We start from the raw sequence: 23,322 nt of genomic DNA, 5'->3' as shown, positions 1-23,322 counted from the left end.
TTTTTTTTAAATAGAGGAAAAAGCCAAGAAGAAAAAGACACCATTTTTCCTCTCAGTTGTGTTCTGGGTTTAAATGGTAAAAGTTCTACACTTGAGAGGACAGAATATAACTCCACACTAATATGGATTTTATAGGCACAACCACAATACAGGGATGAAGAAAGGAAACGTGTCCAGGCTGAAGGAACAAACTCTGAAAATATAGTTGTGCAGAAAAGAGTTAATATAACATTGTCAGAACATGAAGGCAGCATCTACAAAAGATGAGCAGAGAGAGAACTGTTACAAAGCACATGAGGAACCCTGCTAACAAGAAAGAAAGTCAGCAGACTGGACCACAGGGGACTGCCTATTATACGTTTCGGTGACATGGATCTTAAAATAAGTATATTTAAAATGTTCAAATTTACCAGAGAAGGGACTAAATTTATAATGCAAGAATAGGAGACGAAGAAAAAAGATGGGGCGAATCTAAAAAATATCAAGTAGAATTCTGACACCTGAAAAATACAATAGTAAAAAAGAAATCAGTGCTAGGATTGAGCTGAAGACCGCAAGGTAGAAGACAGAATGAATAAATCCAGAACACGGAGAAGGAAAGAAAAATTATGAAAGCCAAGTTAAGAAACACTGAGGATGAATGACATTTTCCAACCAGAGTTCCAGAAGGAGAGGTTAAGGAAAAGGCAACAATAAAAGAGAAAATGTCTCAGAATTTTCCAGAGCTGAAGAAACGCAGATATTTTCATGTTGTAGATTCACTCTGAGTTCAGAGGGAGGAAAAATAAAAGGTAAATCAACTCCAAAGGAGAAGGTGGTTAAGACTGAATTGTGGCTCTCAACAATTTTTTTCATCACCCAGCCTGAGAGACACAGGCCACTCTCTCCATCAGTAGCGGGTCACCCTGCCTTGGTTTGCTAGTGCGAGTGTGCGGCAGTGCCAGCAACTGCATCCCTTGGCACAGAAAATAGCAGGAGGCGCGAATGCTAAGGTGGACTCATGTTCTGGAGGCAGGTTTGTCTTGGTCATCACCATAGCTCTGCCGCTTGGGTCCAAGCTTGTACACGCTACGTACCCAATATTGGTGAATTCTTGAATGACTTAAACACAGACAGTTTAAAAATGCCTCCCTTCTTCCCACCACAGAGACACATAAGAAATATGTATTTGGTCTCTGCACCAGCTCCCCCCAAACCCGTGGAATCTCAGAAGTGGTAAGTGTGGGTTTTTTTGGGGTTTTTTTGTTTTTTTGCAGTACGCGGGCCTCTCACTGCTGTGGCCTCTCACGTTGCGGAGCACAGGCTCCGGACGTGCAGGCCCAGTGGCCATGGCTCAGGGGCCCAGCCGCTCCGTGGCATGTGGGATCTTTCCGGACCGGGGCGCGAACCCGTGTCCCCTGCATCGGCAGGCGGACTCTCAACCACTGAGCCACCAGGGAAGCCCCGGTAAGTGTCTTTTGTATGCTAATGAGACATCTGCTGGCTGCGGTCTCCTGGGTACCTTCAGTTGGTTGCCAGGGTAACCAACCTTGTGATTAGAGGGTTGGAACTTTCAGGTCCACCTCCTGACACAAGGCTGGAGGTTGATTTAATTTGGTTAACTAACGGTCAATGATTTAATCAATCGTTCCTATGCAGTGAAGCCTCCATTAAAAAAAAACCTAACTGAAGCGGTTTGAAGGGCTTCCAAGTAAGTGAACACATTGAGATGCTGGGAGAGTGGAGGGCATGGAGAGGGCATGGAAGCTCTGTGCCCCTTCCCACATACCTTGCCCTACACCCCTCTTCCGTTTAGCTGTTGCTGAGTTGTATCCTTTACAATAAATGGAGAATGGTAAGTAAAGTGCGTTCCTGAGTTTTGTGAGCCATTCTAGCAAGTTATCAAACCCAAGGAGGGGGTTGTGGGAACCCCTCAGTTGGTCAGTGGAGGGCTGGACTTGTGACTAGCATCTGATGTTTCTGTGTGTGTGGTGGGGGGGGCAGGGCAGTCTTGTGGGACTGAACCCTCAATTTGTAGGATCTGAAGCTAACTCTAGGTACAGAGGATCAAAATTGAATTGAATTTTAGGACCCCCAGCTGGTGTCAGAGAACTGGTTGGTGTAGAGAAAAAACCCCACATTTTTGGTGTCAGAACTGTTTTGTGGATAGAGCAGAGAGGAAGATTTTTTTCCCCTTAATTCACCAAGCTAGTTACTCAAGTCCTAATATTCTATGTGCCTATGAAACACTGGGACTCCAATTTCTTGATAATAATTTTTTCTTCAGAACCTTAATACCCTTTCACAAGCTAATATATTTTTATCTCGGTAAGTAAACAGAAATAAACTTGAGGAATGTCAGGATTTAAAATGCTATCTCTATTTCTGCAAGTAATTTGGTTATTCCAAAAACGAATGCCCCTGCTGTGAGGAGTCCTTCATATCACAGTATCAGAGATTTCACTTAAGCCTAAAATGAAATGCAGTTTATAAAAATAATATATTGAAAAATGGCACCTTTTTTAGCCATTAAAGTACAGGTATTTAGTCAGAATAGACTGAAATAATTTTGTGTATACTTACAGATTTTCAGGAAGACAAATATTTCATCTTAGCTGCTAGATGGAACACATTTCAGTAAATATCGGGCAGGCAAATGCATTCGACAGGTTTTAGAAGACACATCCAGATCTATCTCCTACTCTTTACTTAGCTCTCAGTCCCTGGAGGGCTGACCCATGTGAATTACCTACCAAACTTGCTGACCCTCTGGCTTCTCACCTGATGGAGAGGAAATGGAGCAGGACCCTGTATGGCCCCTCCCAGTACAAATCCTTTCTGTATACCCAGTTTCTTGTTTGCAAGAAATAGGCTTCATTTAGCCTCCGTGACCCTACCCTGAGTTCCAAAGGGAGGATTCAAATAACTGCTTAACAGGGAAGGGAGGGAATACAGAAACAAAGGAGAAGCAGGCAAGAAATAATAGTGCACGGGGTGGGAGTGGAGGCGCAGGGTCCTGCTTCCACCTCAAGGAATATACATAACAATACCTTTGAGTTCTTCCGCAGGAACTAAGGCCCCCCGCCCAGGTGGAGGATGGTAACTTCGGCCTGAGCACCAGTTTCCTGGAGCACAGCCCTGTTTACCTCACCACCAACCCATCAGAAGAAAGTCTGCACACAGTGGAAGATAAATGAAGACCCTGAAGGCCTCCCCAAATCATTCTCCCTTTAAAAACTTTCATGGTCGAGCAGAATCTTCAGAGTTGGTTTTTGGACACAAGTTCGCCATCTTCCCAGTTTGCTGGCCTCCTGAATAAAGCGACTTTTCCGTTCCTACCAGCACTTGTCTCTTGAGTACTGGCTTTTGAGAGGAGAGCAGTGAACCTGAATTCAGAAACAGAGAAGCCAGGAGACGGCTGGTGCTAGGAGAGAGAGGCTGGGATATTTACTCCCCTGGATCCCTCAATGCTGAGCCACAGTCTTGTAGGGACTATATTTGCCTAATAACAAACCCAGCTTTGTTTGGGTGGCTGTCACTCACACACGTACTTACTGCTCTCTCCAGCATAACAAATCCTTCCACCACCTCCAGAAAGTCTGCATTTTATTTACTCAATTCATTTTTGCTGCCTTCCTGTTTATTTAAATGGACCTGAATTGTCTCTATCCAATTTTCCTACGTACATGTGACTCGTTCTAGAGTGAAGTTAATTCTCGGCCTGATAGTAAGGAATTAGACTCTCTCCATATGTCTTTGTTTCTTCCAGTAGAATTTTCGTATTCTCAAAAAAGTATTCAAATATTTGACGTCTTTTTCCATTCTAATTAAAATGCTAGGAGCTAAACACATTCTGTACAGCTGTTTAGAACAGGAGGTAGGATAGAGGTATCTGTGAAGTTTTAGTTTGGCCTTCTGTACACATCTTTAGTTATGTTCCCCTGCTACACATGAAAAACAATAAATCTACTGTGTTCCCCTCCCTCCCTACCCAAGTTCTATTTCACTGCCAAACATTTAAAAAAAATCTACAACTCCCCCTCGCCCCCCCTCCCGGGGAAACACTGACTGAAACGGCCCGCCCTGGCCAGGCACGACAGTGACCACTTGCATGAGTTATCTTCAACAGGAGGTCCTGGTAAGGAATGCGAAACTAACAAGCTACCACCAACCGGAAGAATTCGGGAAAAGTCACAAGGAAAGAGGAGACGCCAGCCCAGATGTCCTGCCAACTTCCCAGAATCCTTCTCGCTGGAATCCATCTTGGCCGAGCGATGCACGCGCCACCGGGAAGGACCCTGAGTCAAAGTGACTGTCCAGAGATAACCCCAAAACTAACCCCATCCCCATAAAACCCGAGACTGAGCCACGTGGGCCGAGCAGTTCTCCTGGCTTCCCTTACCCTGCTGCTCTCCACCCGGGAGCCGCTTCCCAGCAAGGTCTTCTGCTTTGTCAGCACGTGTGTCTCTCCAGACACTTCACTTCTGAGTGTTAGACAAGAGCCCACTCTCGGGCCCTGGAAGGGGTCCCCCTCCTGCAACAGTCCCACAAATATGCTTACCTGCAGTATTTCACAAGTATAGATTTTTGTTTCCATCACTTATCAAGGTCATTCTCCCAAGTTTTATCTTCTCAAGACACAAAATGACTTCAAAGAAATGGACTGTATATACCAAGCTAGAACTTTGGAGCTTTTGTTCCTCAGGCACCCACTACCCATGAACTTAAATCATCTGCATCCTCTTTATCTTGTCTGTACGTATCTCTTGTTCCTATGCAAAGGGCACAAGAAAAGATCTGAGCCTGAGTGTTGTGGCTTAGAAGATGAAATAAATTGGAGCCCAGGGAAATGAGCTCCTCGACGACTACTGGTCAAATCAGAAAGAAAATTAGTCTAGATGCTAATGATGATGTGTGCTCAGCACGCCACGTGGCACATGGTGAGACGAGAGGGAAGCAGGTGCTATTAACAATTATAAAGCCACACTGGGGAAACTGCAACCCAGAAAGTTAGCCACATGCCTGATAGTTAAATACTCTGCTAAGTCATTTATTCTTCCAAGTTACTGTTTAAATCATTATTGAGACTATGAAAATACATATTTTTATCTTGGCATAATTATATAAATTACTTCTTAAGTTGCCCCAATTAGTATACCTTTTCCTGAGCTTGTTTCTTTCTTTTCATACATACCTAGCACTTGGGGAACAAACTTTCACTAGTTGTTTCCTTTCAATACTGTATTCAGGCTCCATTTGGATGTTAAATTTGGTACTCTTTACACAGATAGGCAAGATGTCCTCGTTAATGTCGAGCAAAGTCCCATATGCTCATCGCTCTGCATCTTTTTGCCCCCCACCTAAGAGCAACACCAGTAGCAACACAAACAACAGCACTGAGTGCCATACTCAGATTGTGCCAAGTGTTTCTGTATTACTTCACTGGTTTTCAAATTTCCCCTTTCAGTGAAATCTTATCCCAATGCCCAATATTCAAAACAGAAAAGGAGAAGCTCCCAAAGTCTCTTTGGGCCATTTTCACAATGGCTGCTTTATCTCACTTAAAGTTTCTTCAGTGACGCTGAGAGTTATTTACTGTTTTAACTGGGCCTTGGAGAGCATTCATAATGTGCTCAAAGCCAGATAGCAGTAAGATAATGGAGCCAAAATTGCATTTATTCAATCAACATGAACTTTTTGCCTGCCTCCTGTGTGCCAGATACAACTCTTGGCACTTGGAATACATCAGTGAACAAACAGGCAGAATCCCCTGTCGCTGGTGGAGCTTATATTCTGTCCCAGTGGATTTGAAGGCAGGTTTGTCTAATTCCAAAATAGTGTGGACTTCATGGGATACCACAGTGGCACTACTTGGATTCTTTGGTTTTCTCTCTTGTTCAATCAACCTCTCTCCGCTGACCTGAGCCACAGTGGTATAATTCTACGTTCTTAGGGAGTATGCGTATCTGGATGACTCGTGATCAGCTTAAACTGATATATTCTAAAATCAGCATCTACCTGCCGCCAAGCTGTCAAAACAATCGCCAGTGACTGGTAACATTCCTGTGGTGCTTGGAAGCCCACAAAGCCCATTTATATAGAGTCTCTTGCTTATTTCTCTTAACTACCTCACAAGCTACAACCAAGTCAGAAATTATGATCCTATCATACAGTTTGTAAAGGACAAAGTTATGAATGGGGGATGTGTACTTCAGTCTGCTGTTGGAGAGATGCAAAATGTGCTCATTTATTTTAAGTAAATTTGATTTAACACTGTATTTCATATCCTGCTCAGCTAATGGAAAATTCGACTTCAGTCACTCCTGGGGCTCCCTTCCCAAAGCCTGGCCAAGATAACTTACTGTTACATTGGTCTGATCCCTTTAGGCCCAGCAGTTCTGCCATGCTTGGGGAATAAGAAGTCCTTGCTGAGTGTGGGAAGCACAGCTGTTCCCTTCTGTGGTCTGGCCACCAACTCGGGCACCGCCAGGTAGAAAGCTGTGGGACCCTCGAGATTTCGTAAGCCTCAGATCTTCGTTTCCTCCAAGGTCACCTGAAATTTCTCTTGTATTTTTTCCTCTGTGGCATGTTCTCTCTCTTCACCCTCTAGGATACATGAAATAATCTCCTTAAAGGCTTGGGCTTTGGAAACAAAGCGAGGAAGGAAGGGATCTCACAGGCAACCCCATCTTGATAGCTGTCACAAACTCTCATGAGGCAAAAGAGCTTGGAGTCGAAGAACTGCTTGAGAATAGTTACTGGGGAGAAATCTATAAATTAATATCTGAAAAATTCTTCTGGAACATGGCTCACACTTATTCATTACTTATTATTATGAGCCAGAAACTGTGAGAAGCACAGCTGCCTAATCTCATTCAATCCTCTCAAAATCCTAATTAGGTTAGGCCCATTGTTCCCATTCTGCAGGCGAGGAAAATGAGGCTCACAGAATTGATGTAACTCTTCCAGCACAGTGAGTGGCAGAGTTGGGGTCTGGTACAGGTTTGACCTCAGGATTATGCTCCTTTACATCTGTGTTCCTTCTATCCCACTTACGATTCCTGTCAATGCTATTTCTCTAATCATTGGGGAGCTACTATTGGTTGCCCACTATCTTTCACTGCTTCTACTCACTGTCAGGGAATTAAAGGAATTTTCCATCCAAGTGTTCTTGGCTTCCTTTAAGACGCTGATCGAGTTGCTCTGCTGTATTTATGTGGTGTTTTGCTTCTTCAGTATCACTTCGGTTTCCTTAAGTCTGGACAGCTCTGTCTGTGATCAGGTTCTCTGTCAAGACCAGGGCTTCCTATACATACATGTGCAGGAAGATGTTTCCCTATGGGAAACATAAAAATGCACATTCACAACACCCACCCCTAGGTGTCTGGGTTCAGTGGGCCCAGGGAGGATTCTGGGGGCTCATCTTCAGCAGAAATTTAGGTAATTGTGGTGAAGGTGGCTCATGGTGCATCCTTTGAGCACCACTGCTCTAGCCAATCCTTTCTCTACTTTATCTTTCATTTATTCAAGTCACTGCTTGTTGGGTTACAAGGACCAGGAACTCTCTCAAGTTCAAATGTAAAGGGAGCTGATGGCTGAAAAGGAGGACAAGGTGACATTATGAGAAAGAGAAGAGCCAACTCAAGAACTGGACAATTGTCAAAGAGCTCTTCTACTTTGCTCTTTAAGCTCCATGGGTCCTTGTCGCCTCTATCCTTTAGGGCTGCATGAACGTATGTCTGCTCCATCTCATCTCTGTAAATCAGCTTTGTCCTATCTGCCCATGGCCTTCACTTGGGAAGTCTGAACTGGGCCCTAAATTTGACATATCACTGCATTATACTCACTAAACACAATCTCTATGCTGCTTGCTTCAATTCTTCAAACAAGGATCTGACTAGGGCTTCACCGGTGGCACAGTGGTTGAGGGTCCGCCTGCCGATGCAGGGGACACGGGTTCGTGCCCCGGTCCTGGAGGATCCCACATGCCGCGGAGCGGCTGGGCCCGTGAGCCACGGCTGCTGAGCCTGCGCGTCTGGAGCCTGTGCTCCGCAACGGGAGAGGCCACAGCAGTGAGAGGCCCGCGTACCGCACACACAAAAAAAGAAGCTGACTAGCTCAGCTTAACTGCCCATGGGTCAGCTGCCTTTGAGCAAGTGACCACCCTCGTGCAGTCACTGAGGTTATGCTGGCAAGTGGCAGGGTACACGGTCCTGTATTGCAAACACGTGCATGTAAATACGCCACTGAATCAGGAATTAGAAGCAGGAGGGAAGCTTGCTAAGAAGATAGCTGTGGGTCGGGGTGAAATCACAGCTGTGGCTACCACAGTTTCATGGTCACAGAAACCTTCTTAAGACTTCGCTTTTTATCTTGTCAGCTCTCAGCTCAACTGCTCCCACTTTTCTCTAACTGCTCCGTCCTAAACATGGAGCCCAGTCCAGAATGGTTCTGCTTAACATTCAGAGCCGTCTGTGACCTGGCCCCACTGTACCCTTCCACCGTCACCTGCCCTACAGGAACCACCTGCTACAGGCGGACCTCTACTCCTTCCGCTCTTTCAATGTGCCATGCTCAGTCTGGAATGTTTCCACTTTCTCTACGTTTACTTATTTTTTTCCTTGAAGTCCTGTTAAACCTTACTACCCTTATGAAACCGTTCAAGGTCACTCATCCCTCAACCACTTTCTGTGTGGCCTATTCTGAACTTCATTACATTTGGTCTTGTGCTATGCTGTTTCAGACCTTTCATCTTATTTCACCAAAGGCAATGATTTGAAGGCAAGAATTACATTCTACAAGGCTGACTTCTCTAGAGCCTGGAAGTAGCAAGGCCACCAAGAAAATAAGACAAAGCACTGGGAGAGCTATTAGCAGATATACCCAGTGAACTTAAATACTATGTTTCGATCTCACTCTTATCTTTTCGCCAAACTAGCTACAGCTTAGGCCCACAGGATAAATGATTTCCTTTCCTTTTATTTTTTTTTTCTTTTATACCCCAACTAAAGTCACTTTCATTCAACTGGTTGAGTTCAAGTCAATATCCGTTGATAGTCACACAGAATAGGGTGATAAAATTGAACAAAAGTCAGACTTTAGCTAAGATGTCATTGTTAAGAAAACTTTTAAATGAAAGCAGACAAGGTAGCATGGCAACATACTTACACGAGCTAATTAATTTTAAAAGACATTACCTCATAGCCGAGTAAGTGTCCATTGCTCAACTTCCAAGGAACAGCGTTCCAAGAAACTTCAATTTCTGAGGAAGACAAGCTATTTGCACAAACTTGAGATGGAGCTACTGTAGGTTCTATTTGGGAACAGAAAAATATGTTGAAGTTCTTATTTTTTTATAAAAAAGCATTTTAACATATTTGAACATGTAAAATATTCTGTAAAACTATTTGAAAACAGGAACCATGTCTTGGTCACTTTCCATTTCCTAGGAAGAGAGAGCATCACAGCCACAGGCTTTTCCTTGCTGAACAGCCAGGGCAACTTGCTCCCTCTCTAGCACTCCCTTCTTGGCATCCTACTTTCCCCCCCCATCATTATTTCTCTCCTCTCCGTCCCACAGTGCCTATGGGAAATCCTATGCCCACAAGTGCTACTTATTTTATGTTATTTTTTGTTTTTCCAAATAAAGGTCAAGGTCTACAGAGTTCATTTATTCAATAAGCATTTAGTGAGTGCCTTGTCTAGCCAGGCCCACAAGAGGGGCAAAGTTAAATGAGATCCTGTACTCTTCTGGAGGAGATAGGCACACACAGAGCTTAGTACACAGGAAGAAATCCCCTTTGTAATGGAGAACTCTCGGGGCTTCATGGATCTCACAGTGATTCTTTCCTCTTAGGAGCTCTGAGCAGAGATGCGTCCTCCCCCAATATCCATTTCTACGTTAAAGGATCCTGCCCCCTGGCCATGGCTGATGCATACTGAGATAGACCCCTGGTCCAAGGATGGGCCTATTAGATTTTTTTCTCTTGAGAATTTGAAATGTGCTTTGGAGAAACGAGGAAGACTTGAGGCCAATCAATCCAGCCCTGGTGCCCTAGAGAAGCCCTAGGTTTCTGAGGGCCCAGAGCTTCTCTGATTAAGGTTCTTCATGAGGTTTGCTATTTACCTCTCTCTTTGATTCAGTGAAAGGTGTGAGTATATTTCCAATAAATCCCTGCTTTTTTTTTTTTTTTTTGCGGCACGTGGGCCTCTCACTGTTGTGGCCTCTCCCACCGCGGAGCACAGGCTCCAGACGCGCAGGCTCAGCGGCCATGGCTCACGGGCCCAGCCGCTCCGCGGCATGTGGGATCTTCCCGGACCAGGGCATGAACCTGTGTCCCCTGCATCGGCAGGCGGACTCTCAACCACTGCGGCACCAGGGAAGCCCCAATCCCTGCTTTTTTAAAAGACAAGTCAAATCAGTTTCTGACATTTGGAACAGAAAGACCTTTAACCAAATCATCAGTGGTGGCAAGAATGGAAACAGGAGAAGGAAAGTGCAGGAGGCAAGAAGATATTAAAAGGCTCTGGCCATCCCTCCTTCCCAGCTGCCGCCCGCCCCCAACCCCGTCTACCCAAACTCCCTGGTTAATTGAATTGTCATCACCCCTCAGACTCCTGACCTGCTCTTGTAATGATAATCCTTCTCAGCAACTCTTGGAGATGGGGTCTGGCTATGAATATAAAAGCTCTTGGTTTTGCAAAAAATTTAAAAATCCTGCTCCCTTTTTCTCTCAGAACTCAGTGGGAAAAGAGAACAAAAACAGGAGGTGACAGCATGATGAAAAATTGAGCCTCCTTACTGTTTTTAGGAATGACAACTGTGGACCCACTTTCTCAATTTACTGTAAGGCTTGGAGGATAGAGGAGATACTGTGAAATCGTATTTTGTGAGCTCAAACTACTCAAGAGCAAAGGCCCGGGGTTAAAATATGAGCTCAATAGGTCTGTATGGATTTTGGCAAGTTCATTAATTTCTTTCATCAAGCTTCCATTTTCTCCTGTGTAAGTGGGAAATAACAAATGACAAGTACCTACTTGTCATTCCTCCTCGGAAGATTCAAATTAGGTAATGTCTGGCTGATAGTAAGCATCTAATACATGCTAGCTCCTGCCATTCTAACTAGGTAGAACCGCATGAGATAGCCAACATTCAGCTGCTTTTGACCTACAAAATGGCAATTTCATAGGATTCTCCTAACATTACTATTATGTTTACTACTACTTTCTGGGACAGAAAGGCAGAGAAAGGGAGTGAGTCCAGAGTGGAGTATGTATGAATCTATACCGACTAGAACTGGTGAAACCCATCCTCAAACCTCCATATTCCATACCTCTCCAATGTCAGGCTTCTGGTCGTCCCTCTCCATCCTGCTAAAACCTCTTTCTCAGGTCTAGGAACCACTATAAAACTTCAGACCATGGCACTTCAAAAAGAATATCTTAATCTTACCTCCCAAAGAAGAAATCTGTAGAAGGCTGTGCTGTCCCCTGCTTCACAGACTGGAACTCAATGTATTCCTCATAAGCACATTTGTAACTAATTATTACCCCCTCTAACTAGCCATTGAGTCTCACACTTCAACAGGGCATGGTTGATCTTTATTACCTGGACTAGTAACTATGACTTCAATCATTCTCCTTTTCAAGAAATATATCTGAAGTCACAAAGAACTTCCAAATGGGTTTCTGGAGCACAATTGGTTGATTAAGTGTGGAACTGACATACACATCTTCCTTGACTTATGATGGGGTTACATCTCGATAAACACATCTTAATTTGAAAATATCATAAGTCGAAAATGCATTTAATATACCTAATAGAGCAAACAGCAAAGCTTAGCCTAGCCTACCTTAAACGGGCTCTGAACACTTACATTAGCCTACAGTTGGGCAAAATCATCTAATACAAGGCCTACTTTACAATAAAGTGTTGAGTATCTCCTGTAAGTTATTGACTACTGTACTGAAAGTGAAAAATAGAACGGTTGCATGGTTCAGAATCATTTTAAGTATATCCATTGTTTACGCTTGTGGTTGTCTGGCTGCCTAGGCGCTGTAGCTACTGCTGCCCAGCATCCTGAGAGATCATTTTACTCCGTATCACTAGCCCAGGAAAAGATTAAAATTAGAAACTCGAAGTGCGATTTCTACTGAAATGTGTCTCACTTCACACCACTGTAAAGTCAAAAAATCATTAAGTTGAAGACCATCTGTCTAATCATAGCCTTTCCATACCTTCTTCTGCAGAGAACACTGTTGTCACTGGGCTAAATGGTCCTTCACCTTTGTTATTATAAACACCCACTTTAACTTCATACAGTGAAAATGGCAGGATGCTTTCATTTCTAAAGACATATCTTGGGGTATCAGGAGATGTGACCACTGTCTGGATCCAGTTGCTTACTCCAACAGGGCGGAAAGCAACAACATATCCAAAACCTTCACCATTCTGTAGTTCTTCAGGGACTGGCTGTAAAGGAAAGGCATATTAACTCACGCTTTCACACGAGAGCAAGGCAAAAATAAATGCAGCTCTAATGCGGAGTCTTTTGTAAAAGCCATGAAATAATAATCCACATTGTATTAAGTGGTTGGATTAAAAAAGGAGAAAAAGGTCAGGGGGACAGTCAGCTGCTTTTAAATAAACATATGGCACTCTTTCATAGCCATCAGATAACTAACTGGAATTTTCCCAAATTATTCAGATTTTTGAGCATCTTGCAGCCCTAATTTGAGTTCTGAATAATAAAGATATACTTTCAGTTGAAATACTGCATCTCTAAATCAAATAAAAATCATCTCATCCATAATGTTGATTTTATAGAAAAAAAAACTACACATTGACATGATAATTCAGAGCAAGAGTAAAACTTTAAAAAAGGAAATAAAAACAATATATTAAACTCAAAGCTGTATTTGCATCATGCCAAAAATTCCTATTGACACTCCATAACCTCTCGACTTCTTATTTTTCCACCCACATCTTCAAATAGTGTAGACAATTCTAGTGCCTTCTGACTTTGTTAATTAACGTTTTTCCTAATTATGACTTAAAGCGAGGGCTGAGAGAATGGCTAGGACGCAGCCCCCGCTGGAGAAGTGGTGTGTGCATCACCAGCGGGGGAGCAGCTCCAGAGGTGCTGCTCCAGAGTAAACAGCCAGGACTAGACTCACCCCTATGTTTACCAGCCAGATGACCTCGGGCAAATTATTTAACATCTCTATGCCTTAGTGCTTTCACCTAAAAAACGTTGCGAGGATAAAATGAAAAAAATATGCAAAATGCTAGGAACAATGATTAACACAGAGTGAACACTCAAAAATATTGGCTACTAGTTCCAGCCACCACCACTAGCACCACCCAGGACGCCATGACTGTGGGAAGGGCGTCACCCTGAGGGGCAGGCGCTGTGCAGACACTTACATCCCAGGTGATCACCAGTTCAGACCGGCTCCCACCTCCTCCACTGGCATCTGAAGGAGGCACTTCCGGCACTGAAAGGTTAGAAAGAAAGACTGAAACCCTGCTAGCATCTAGTAAGATTTATCTGAAAGAAGACTCAATGTTGTTTACTTTTTTTTTTTTTTTTTTTTTTTTTTTGTGGTATGCGGGCCTCTCACTGTTGTGGCCTCTCCCACTGCGGAGCACAGGCTCCGGACGCGCAGGCTCAGTGGCCATGGCTCACGGGCCCAGCCGCTCCGTGGCAATGTGGGATCTTCCCGGATCAGGGCACGAACCCGTGTCCCCTGCATTGGCAGGCGGACTCTCAACCACTGCGCCACCAGGGAAGCCCTGTTGTTTACTTTTAATACTTAAAATAATTTGATCATTGGCACATTACACGTGTGTGTGTGTGTGTGTGTGTGTGTGCACACGTGGGTGTATATATGCAATTATATGTGTGTGCATATATATGTGTATATATATATATATCTTTGAGGGAGATCATCACATGCTTTATATTTGCATAAAATTATTAAATATTCAAAATATCTCAAACAGTAAGAAAACAATGACTCAGTGTGAAGGTTAATAAAAGACGAAAAAGTGATTCATCAGGGATGATGATAAATCAATCCCATATGGACATTTTTCTTCTCCCAGTTTCAAAGCGATTTTAAAAATTGAGTTATAGTTGATTTACAATTGTTCAGGTATACAGCAAAGTGATTCAGTGTTTTATATATATACATATATATACACACACATATATATTCTTTTTCCGATTCTTTTCCCTTATAGGTTATTACAAGATATTGAATATAGTTCCCTGTGCTATACAGTAGGTCCTGGTTGGTTACCTACTTTATATATAGTAGTGTGTACCTGTTAATCCCAAATTCCTAGTTTATCCCACCCTTCTCCTTCCCCCTTTGGTAGCCATAAGTTTGTTTTCTATGTCTGTGAGTCTATTTCATAAATAAGTTCATTTGTATCATTTTTTTTTTAGAGTCCACATATAAGTGATATTTGTCTTTCTTTGTCTGACTTGACTTCACTTGGTATGATAATCTTTAGGTCCATCCACGTCAGCATGAACATTTAACTTGTGACTCTTTCAAGTGACTATTTTATTTTTTTAGACTCCACATATAAGTGATATTTGTCTTTCTCTGTCTGACTTGACTTCACTTGGTATGATAATCTTTAGGTCCATCCACGTCAGCATGAACATTTAACTTGTGACCATTTCAAGTACAGATTTAGTTCTCAGAACAACATTGGCTCTATATAAAGATGACCCATACTTAAATTCTCAAATCCTGTTATGAGATAATCTTTATGAACCTCACACAGGCTTTTATGCTGAGAAATTTATGCTTAATAAATCCCATGACACACCTAGAACATAAGTTCGCTGAAGATGGGTCTTTGCTGCGTTCAGAGCTGTACCCACTGGACCTAGAAAGTGCTCAGTGCACAGCAGGTACTTCCTGAAGATGTGTTGTGTGAATAAATGAACTGAGCACCAAGACAGACATGGCTCCCCGATTTCTCACAATACCTGGCATAAACATTATATGCATTGTCCCGTGTAAAAGAGCATCATTAAAATTACAGAAATGTATTCCATGACTTCTATCTTGGCTTTGTTCCAAAGTGATATATTGGCTGTATTTCAAACGTAATTTTAGTTAGTCTTAATTAATACTGTGGACTCTGAAAAGGAAAGTCTTAAGTCCTCTCTGATGCCTCAATAACGTGATACCATGTACACTTTCTACTTTGCAGTTTCAATGTTAGGCTATTTTTAGCATTATAAAGAGTCTTATGGTTAATATTAATAGTTGCCCCACATGGAAAATTTTAACAATAATTCTCTCTTAATTTAATACTCAAGGGGCCAAAATATACCTATTCATCAATCGCTTAAGCTTGGTGGCAGAATGAGATTTCCTAGCAGCTGAACTCCCAGAAGTCATTATCCTACCAATTTGTCAATGCTCGTTATAAATGAAAACAGCACTTCCCCTGTTAACAGGGTGACTATATCAGATAGTAATTATAACCTTAAGTGACAAAAACATATTCACTCTACATACACTAATGAATGCTGACGATGGACTGAACTCTTGCAAATGTCACACTACATCAGAATCACTTACACGTGTCTTTTGACAAATGCCATATGGCCAGTCTGCCGTTAGATAGTTCAGATAATTGCGACAATGCATTATCGAGGCTGGAGATTAAGAGCAAGAGAAGTGGAAATACACACCCAGAAAAACCTATGAAGCCATGACTCAGAAAACAAAAAACACTAACCTGCCTCCTCAGTTCTTACTTTTTCTGAGGGTAAACTGGGTTCTCCACCTCCGATTTTGTTATTGGCTACAACCCGAAATTCGTATTCCACCCATGGATTTAACTCGACTACCGTAGCTGTGCGTGTTTTCCCATCAATGACCTCAGGCACTACAAAGGAATATTTCAGAGAGGTAAACGTCTGCACGGATTAGGGTTGACCTGAAATCCATACATGTGTACCGGTGGCATTTGCCTCTCCCCCTTTACCTGTTGTGGCCGTCTGCCAACCCACGGAGAAAGGGGTCCGTGCCTGGACAGAATAGGATATAACTGGGCTGTGGTTGTCTGTACCTTCTTTCCAAGAGAGTTGGGCTGTTGTATCTGTAATTTCATCTACCTTTACGTCTTCTGGTGGTCCAGGTGAACCTAAGGCAAAAATGCAAACAATATTTAGCAGTTCCATAAACGTCATTCTCTTCTACCAATGTGAAGAACATGCCCCATAGCACTTGAACCCCTTCAACGGATCCCAATTTCAAAAGCGCTTAGGGAAAGAGGACATTTACCTGGCAACAAAACTTCCACTTTTTTTCTTTCACATTCCTGTTGCTAGATATTAAATCTGCATTCTGAGCCATGAATTCCAAAGGCATAATACTCCACAATTGCAAATGAAACCTGCTTTTTGAGACCTCTATTCAGCAGGGTTCCTGCCCTGTTCCAAATTCAATATCCTTTACTTTGGGCGCGAAACCTTTTTCTTTAATCTCCTGGGACATCTCTGTAGTTCCCAGTTTGTAATTCAGAGCTGTTTTATTCTACCATGCACGCTGGGTGATTTTTCAGCTCAGTAGCAAATCAGTACTTTGGCCGGTAGCTCAGACTGGCAAATTTTCTCAGGCATCCTAGATGATCCTGTGTTTTATTTCGGAAGTAGACACACACACCCACTATCACTACTCTCTTTCATATTAAACACTACTGCTGTATTAATGACATACTCAAAAACACATCAGCTTGGCAGCAGCTGTGGAACGCTTATTACACTGAGAGCTATTGGAATGACAGAGTTGAGAATTTTATTTCTTTGAATTAGCACCTATCCTTACTCTCACATCTTCTGGTCTATTTGGGCAGGGGGATCAAATCAATATTATATAACTCACATGTTCATATGCTATCTCATCATGGTTTTTCAGTTAGAAAGGCTCAGTTAAGAGGCGAAATTAAAGAAGCACACAGAGCCATTAATGTTTACCTCTTACTATGAGGTCAGCGGCAGATGAAACACTGTCCACCCCTGTCTGCACCATACAAACATATTTCCCACTGTGTTTCAACTGAATGTTTCTGATCATTAAATCGCCTGACGAACTCTGTTGGAAAAAACAGGTAATGAACATATTATTAGTTTGAAAACACAGAGACTCTCGAAGGCTATGGCCAACACCACCACTGGAATAAAACCCATATTTAGAGAGAAAACCTAGGTGGTTCCAAGACAGAAGATTGCTACGATGGAGAGTATGGAAATAAAAACAGGTTAAAAACCATACATGATTGCAGACATAGGTTTCTGTAGCTAAATAAACAACAAGCTTTCCCCTGGGCATTATGGTTTCAAAGATAAATAAGGGCAGAGATTACAGTCTCAGAGTCTATTTACTTTCACTAGGGTGACACTTCTTTTTATATCCATCGCTCAGCACCAGCTCAACTCTTTTCTCCAGTTCCATCCTCTTTGCAATTATCTGCCTGAGAAGAAGACGGAAGCATTTAGGTATCTGGCGGGAGATAAAGGCAGCACGACAAGGGGATTACCATGGTTGAAACACTTTTCTGAACACTTTGAAGCTTAAAAAGCCTAATGTTATTTAATTCCTTCGCTACAGAATTTAGGGACAGTCAGTATGAACCCCTCAATAAGAAGAAATTAAAACATTTTTAACCAAAAAATAATAGCTACCCATAAAGACACAGGCTGGCGTCCCCCAGTGCCAATTAATGAAGCAAATGTATTTCTAAAAGCTCAACTTCAAATCGTCCTCGTTTTAAAAGAATGTAAAATCATGTTCATAAAATGAGTAACTGCAGGCCAGTTTCATGCATTAGTAAAAGTATGGATTGAAATAAAACGATTTGGAAAGCAAAGCCCTTTGAAAAGGATCACTTAATGGAAAACCTCTAAACTGGTACGGAAGAGGAAGCAATAAGTAGTTTGCCTTATTAATTAAAAGGATAATTTTACTCTTGGGTTTTCCCAGTATTTGTTGAAAGATGGATTCCACTATCCTGCTTTTAGGTAATTTCCTAAGATCTCCTATCAGGTAGTTTCTTAAATATCGCTTCCTATCCTTAGGATTCTTAATGTGCTATGTATTCTCCATTGGTTGGATTGTTTGGCTTTAGCCTGAATTTCTTGAGTATCGGGAAAAGGCAGATGTGAGCTGATTGATGGCTGTAATTAAATGATAATCCAGAAACTGTTGAGTTTGCACGCTTTACTTTCATTAAGTTAAACCTTTTCCTTTCCCTCCCTCTTTCTCCTCAGGGTTACTTAGAAATTTATCCCCAGGACAAAGCCTTCAATGCTTGCTGACCTTTAGAAACTCTTTAAATTTTATGAGCTCCATATACTCACAGGAGGTTGATTACCATTTCTATAGGAATCTCTTATTTTCAGTGAAGTAAGAACTGTTACGATTAAATTCCATCAAGGCATTGGGGTAAACTGTTATTCTTCCCTGTGTTTATTTGCTTATTTTGAAAGCAGTTGGGTAAAAAAAGAGAATTGGAACTAGTACTGTCTTTTGGTCCTCAGACACACGAATACAGCTTTTAGGCACATAAGCTCGTTTTCTTTCTTGAAGGAGTAAAAAAAGAGATTGATGTTGGGTTTGTCATTTCTCTTCACTTTGGTATTGATGGGTAAAGAGAGATATAACTTAGCTAGCTTGTGTAATAACCAAACCATCTTCCTGAAGAAATGTAGTTAGGCTCACCGTGTAGGGAAATATAATTTTTAATTATATTTTACACTGTAGAGTGAAAACGGAAGCAATAAACATGTAGACGGTAGGAACCATTGATTTTGTTTTTCAGCACCAACATGAAACTGAGTGGATGAATACATAAATGAAAAATAAAATATAGCAAAAACGAAGGATCCTATACTTAATTTTTGTCTTTCTCAGTAGACTATATTTATATTGTTCCTCTTCTACTGCTTTTTCTCTCTCACCCTATCTATTGTCTTTTAATGGAGCAATATGAAGAGTCAAGATTCATCTTAACAAAAGTTCATTGAATGCTTGCCATACTAGATTCACTCGAGGTTAGAGAAGTGTGTTATCCATGACCTCTGCTCTCTAGGATGTAAACCCAAGTCAGGGATATATATATATGAAACAAGTTATGTTTACAAATTTAGAGGGGCTTCCCTGGTGGCGCAGTGGTTGAGAGTCCGCCTGCCGACGCAAGGGACACGGGTTCGTGCTCCAGTCCGGGAAGATCCCACATGCCGCGGAGCGGCTGGGCCCGTGAGCCATGGCCCCTGAGCCTGTGCTCCACAATGGGAGAGGCCACAGCAGTGGGAGGCCTGCATACCGCAAAAAAAAAAAAAAATTTAGAGAAGTTATTTAATAAAGGTTAAATAAAATCACATGGCACATACCATGTGTACACAACGTTAGAACGTGGGAGGCAGGAAATTTTTCAGTCCTGCCGAGGATGTGGAGTGACCAGTACTCTTGCTGTTGCTAATGGGAATGGAGACTGATGCAATCACTCTGGAACCTTGTTTAGAAATATCTACTAAGGCAGGATATACCCATAATCTACAACCTGGCAATTCCATTCCTAAGTAATACATACTTTACAGACATGTGTGTGTATGTTCATCAAGACATTTAAAAGAACGTTTGTGGCAGTACTACCCATAATAGCTAAAGAACGGAAACCACCTAGTGTCCATCACAAAAAGTAGCTTAGGAAGTAGTGGAACACTCATTTAAGGAAATACTATTAGACCATGAAAATCAATGAACTATAACTATATAGACTGACATAGCTAAGTCTCAACATAAAAAATATCAGGTAGAAAGGAGTACAATGACACGAATCTATCACATCATAAATCTAGACTGTGACTATCTTCGGAGGGATATTTAGTACTGCAACGAGGCATCACAGGGACTTCTGGAATAGGGGTCATACTGCTTCCTGATTTCATCGTTGGTTACCTGAATGTGTTCATTTTGTGAAAATTCACTGGGCTACACACTTATAATTTGTGTATTTTTTGGCAGAACATAATGACTCTCAAGATGCAGTTGTTATAATGTACAACTATAGCTCTAAACGCTCCACTATAAATAGGACCATCACTGAAAAGGTCAAATAACATGGCTGTTATTCTAAACTCCAGTTTCTTTCACAAGAATTAATGTTTAATACTAAAAGTGCAATTAATTAGAATATTCTATAACTTCTTATTAAAATGCAATTGATTATTCCCAGACGTTAAAAAAATATAAAAAAGGAAAAGGAAATTCCAAAGGGAAGTTTCACTTACATCAAACCAATTCTTGTCCCCACCAATTTTCACTGCTACTGGTTAGAATATAGTTTGTTACTGATTAACTAAAATAAAGGGGACAGGAGAGGAACGTCCGAAAAAATCCAAGTAGCATTAGTCTGACTGTGGTAAAATAGCACTTGATAGATTATTTTTCAGTATATTTATCAGTAAAATTGCATCTATTATTTAGATAAATTTAGAAACATGCTTCTAATTCCTCAGAGTGTAAGTATAAAACAACTTACAAACATTACAAACATTAATAATCTTGCAATAAATTCTTAGGAACACTAATAACCCTTTGAATAAAAATAGCTTCTACTTTATTATCTGCTAAATTAGTTTGTTAGTCTTTCTTTGTATTGTTTTCCTAAACTCTCCTTTGGCCCCCTTCCCTCAAATAGAACGGACTAGAATTGGGACAAAGCAGAGTCAAAGCTTCATTTTCTTCACTTCGCTTATCCCTATTGCCCTTAAAACGTCCCCCTCAAAATGCAGCAGTGTAATTCCCAGTCTTTCCTGAAAACAAGTGCTTTTTCTATGCCGCTGGTCACAGCATTATTTGAAAATGGAGCTTTTAACAGTGCAAGAGGCCTATTCCTACAGCTTAAACGAGGGTTTAAGAAGAGGGAGACATTTCCCTAAGTCATATGAATTTTAGCTCTTTCTCAGAAGCTCTATCTTTTTAAATAGGATCATTCATTCCAAAACTATTCATTAAGCAATGGCTATACTTTAGTCGCTGAGGATACAATAGTGAGGGAAAAAAACAGTCCTTATGTTCATGGAGGTTACAGTTGAAAGACAGCCATTAATCAAATGACTACCACAAATCAATGTAAAATTACAGTGTAATGCAAGTTCAAAAAACACAGACGAATCTATGATTCTGGAGTATCAATGTATTGATAGTTGAGCTAAGATTTGCAATATGAATACAAGCTATCTAGCAAAAGAGGGTAAGAAAAAAGTAGTCTACATTAGAGCACTTACACGTATGCAGAGACACTAAGGCAGGTGACAACATAGTCTCTTTTGGGAATGGGAGGGATAGGCAATGTCAGGGGGGTTAGTTAATCCACAAATCCATAGGAATAGGCCTCTCCCACTACCAAAAGCTCCATTTCTGTCCCCAGAAAACTAAAATTTCACTGTAGCTAATTTCAGGTTCATATTCATGTCTTAATGATAGTAATTCTTTTTATTATATTTGAAAAAACTTGTAAGCTTTTCTAGAATTAATTATCTAATTAGTTTTTCACCTAATTATATAGGTTTCCCCTAGAAAAGACCATATTTCCAGAACATGTTACAGGTATAAACAGTATATGGATTTATAAGTCAAATCACCTTTGAAATAAATGCTAAGAGAAAATCCAGTGAGCGCATGAGACGAAAAAGAAGATAAGCTTGTTAACTTTTTCCCTATATTTTCTTAGGTGATGATGCTAGTGGAATTTTTGATGTAGTTGAAAAACCACTCTGCACTGAAAGAAAAACACTGCATGATGTGATAACCCACGCCAGCTGAAGGTAAGAAAGCAGACAACTCATTACTATCACACGTAAGCTGAGAGTACATTGTGAGATCTACCATATGCTACAAATCAAGGTATAAAATAAACCTTGGAACTTGGAAAACCTCTTGACCCCTGCAAATGTAGCATGCACTTTGAATAAAACAAATTTTCAGCAAAAACTAATTTCCTAGTAAGCACTCATGATGTAAATGCGGCTGCTGGACTGCCAAGAAGCATAATTTTCCAATTTAAGGGGGAAAAAAGCATTTTGACAACTATTTGGAAGGCAAGGTAGAATAGAAGCTCCTCCTTTTTAAAAATCACTTTACACAGCCTGTTTTTGTATAGATTCCAATGTTAATCATTTATCCCGTCACTGGGTTGCCTTCCAAGTCCTGACACTGCATGTAAGTCATACACAGGTGACTAGCGAACAGTCAAGCCTCCAGGTTACTTCTGAAACCTGAGTGGTGTTTTTCTCTGTGAAGGTCCCTAAGGGAATTGGTGGCAGATGGGTCACCTCTGTATTTCTGACCAACCAAGTTAAATCTTGCCCCATCCCTACCCCAAATGGCTGCAACAAGGCCACCTTTGTTACAAATGGACACTGCTCATCCAAGGAACAGAAATAATTGGCAACCACTGAAACATGAAAATGGGCCCTAACACTGTAAACCATTTTAGTTTTTCTGACGGATTAATAATTTCATCTGAAGCTGTCTGATGCCTGGTTGTCCAAACAGGTGATATCTAGTGCAGGTAATATGCAATCTGTTCACATCAAAATTCTTCGACTTTCTTTGGTACCAATAAACTGAAATAATTGATCCATTACAGGATTTAGAGCCCCAGCTTGTCCCGTCATAAGTGTTTTGAAAGAATAACACATGAAAGATAAAAACTTGGTCAAAGACCTTCATGCATATTTTAAACTGTATCAAATGCCCAAGTTACCTTAAAGGTATCAGCTTTTCTATTTCAACATCAAGTTCACATTAACAACTTGGGGATTTTTTTTTTTTTTTTCTGGCCAGTGTAGTGTTTATGGAGTATCTTACTGGAAGTTGGTGATCTCAGGATCCAGTGTCTATTCCCACACTGATTGTACCTCAGTGTTTTCTAAACTTCAACCACTAGAGTTATACCTCCACATTTTTTTTTTTTGCCATATTCCAGTACTAAATGCTCTACTATTTACTTGTCTCTTAAACTGTTTAACTTTCTTAAATAATATGTAAGTCAATACAGAAAATGTGTACTTTTATCTAACATGGAAAACTGCTGATCACAGTAATAGTTAACTGATAAAATGAAAACAGTGAGTGCAAAATAATGTAAATGGACACTAGCTGGGCACTCTCAAAGTCTCTGAGACCTGGATCTTTACTCTTTTAATTAAAAAGGGAGATTAGCAAAAATTAGAAAATCATTCGTGACAAACCTAACACCATACTGAATTATTCTCCTTGATTTAACCTAAATGATTGAAATGA

At 41.1% G+C, this 23,322-nt stretch overlaps 1 protein-coding gene across 2 annotated transcripts in view; it reads right to left on the bottom strand.

The window, feature by feature from the left end:
* The window catches only part of CNTN3 (contactin 3), a 238,226-nt gene that overhangs the window by 23,191 nt on the left and 191,713 nt on the right, over positions 1-23,322 (bottom strand). For both annotated transcript variants that reach the window (XM_024747093.1, XM_024747092.1), the window contains 6 exons: positions 16,989-17,106; positions 15,998-16,156; positions 15,749-15,898; positions 13,406-13,476; positions 12,217-12,451; positions 9,177-9,292 (listed from right to left, as the gene is read on the bottom strand). In XM_024747093.1, coding sequence (XP_024602861.1) covers positions 9,177-9,292; positions 12,217-12,451; positions 13,406-13,476; positions 15,749-15,898; positions 15,998-16,156; positions 16,989-17,106 — 849 coding nt within the window. The remainder of the gene's footprint in view (positions 1-9,176; positions 9,293-12,216; positions 12,452-13,405; positions 13,477-15,748; positions 15,899-15,997; positions 16,157-16,988; positions 17,107-23,322) is intronic.

Source organism: Neophocaena asiaeorientalis, unplaced genomic scaffold, assembly GCF_003031525.2.
Source record: "Neophocaena asiaeorientalis asiaeorientalis breed wild unplaced genomic scaffold, Neophocaena_asiaeorientalis_V1.1 scaffold130, whole genome shotgun sequence".
NCBI lineage: Eukaryota > Metazoa > Chordata > Mammalia > Artiodactyla > Phocoenidae > Neophocaena > Neophocaena asiaeorientalis.
The sequence above is the reverse complement of the archived record's forward strand: the minus strand, read 5'-3'. Positions and strand labels throughout refer to the sequence as shown.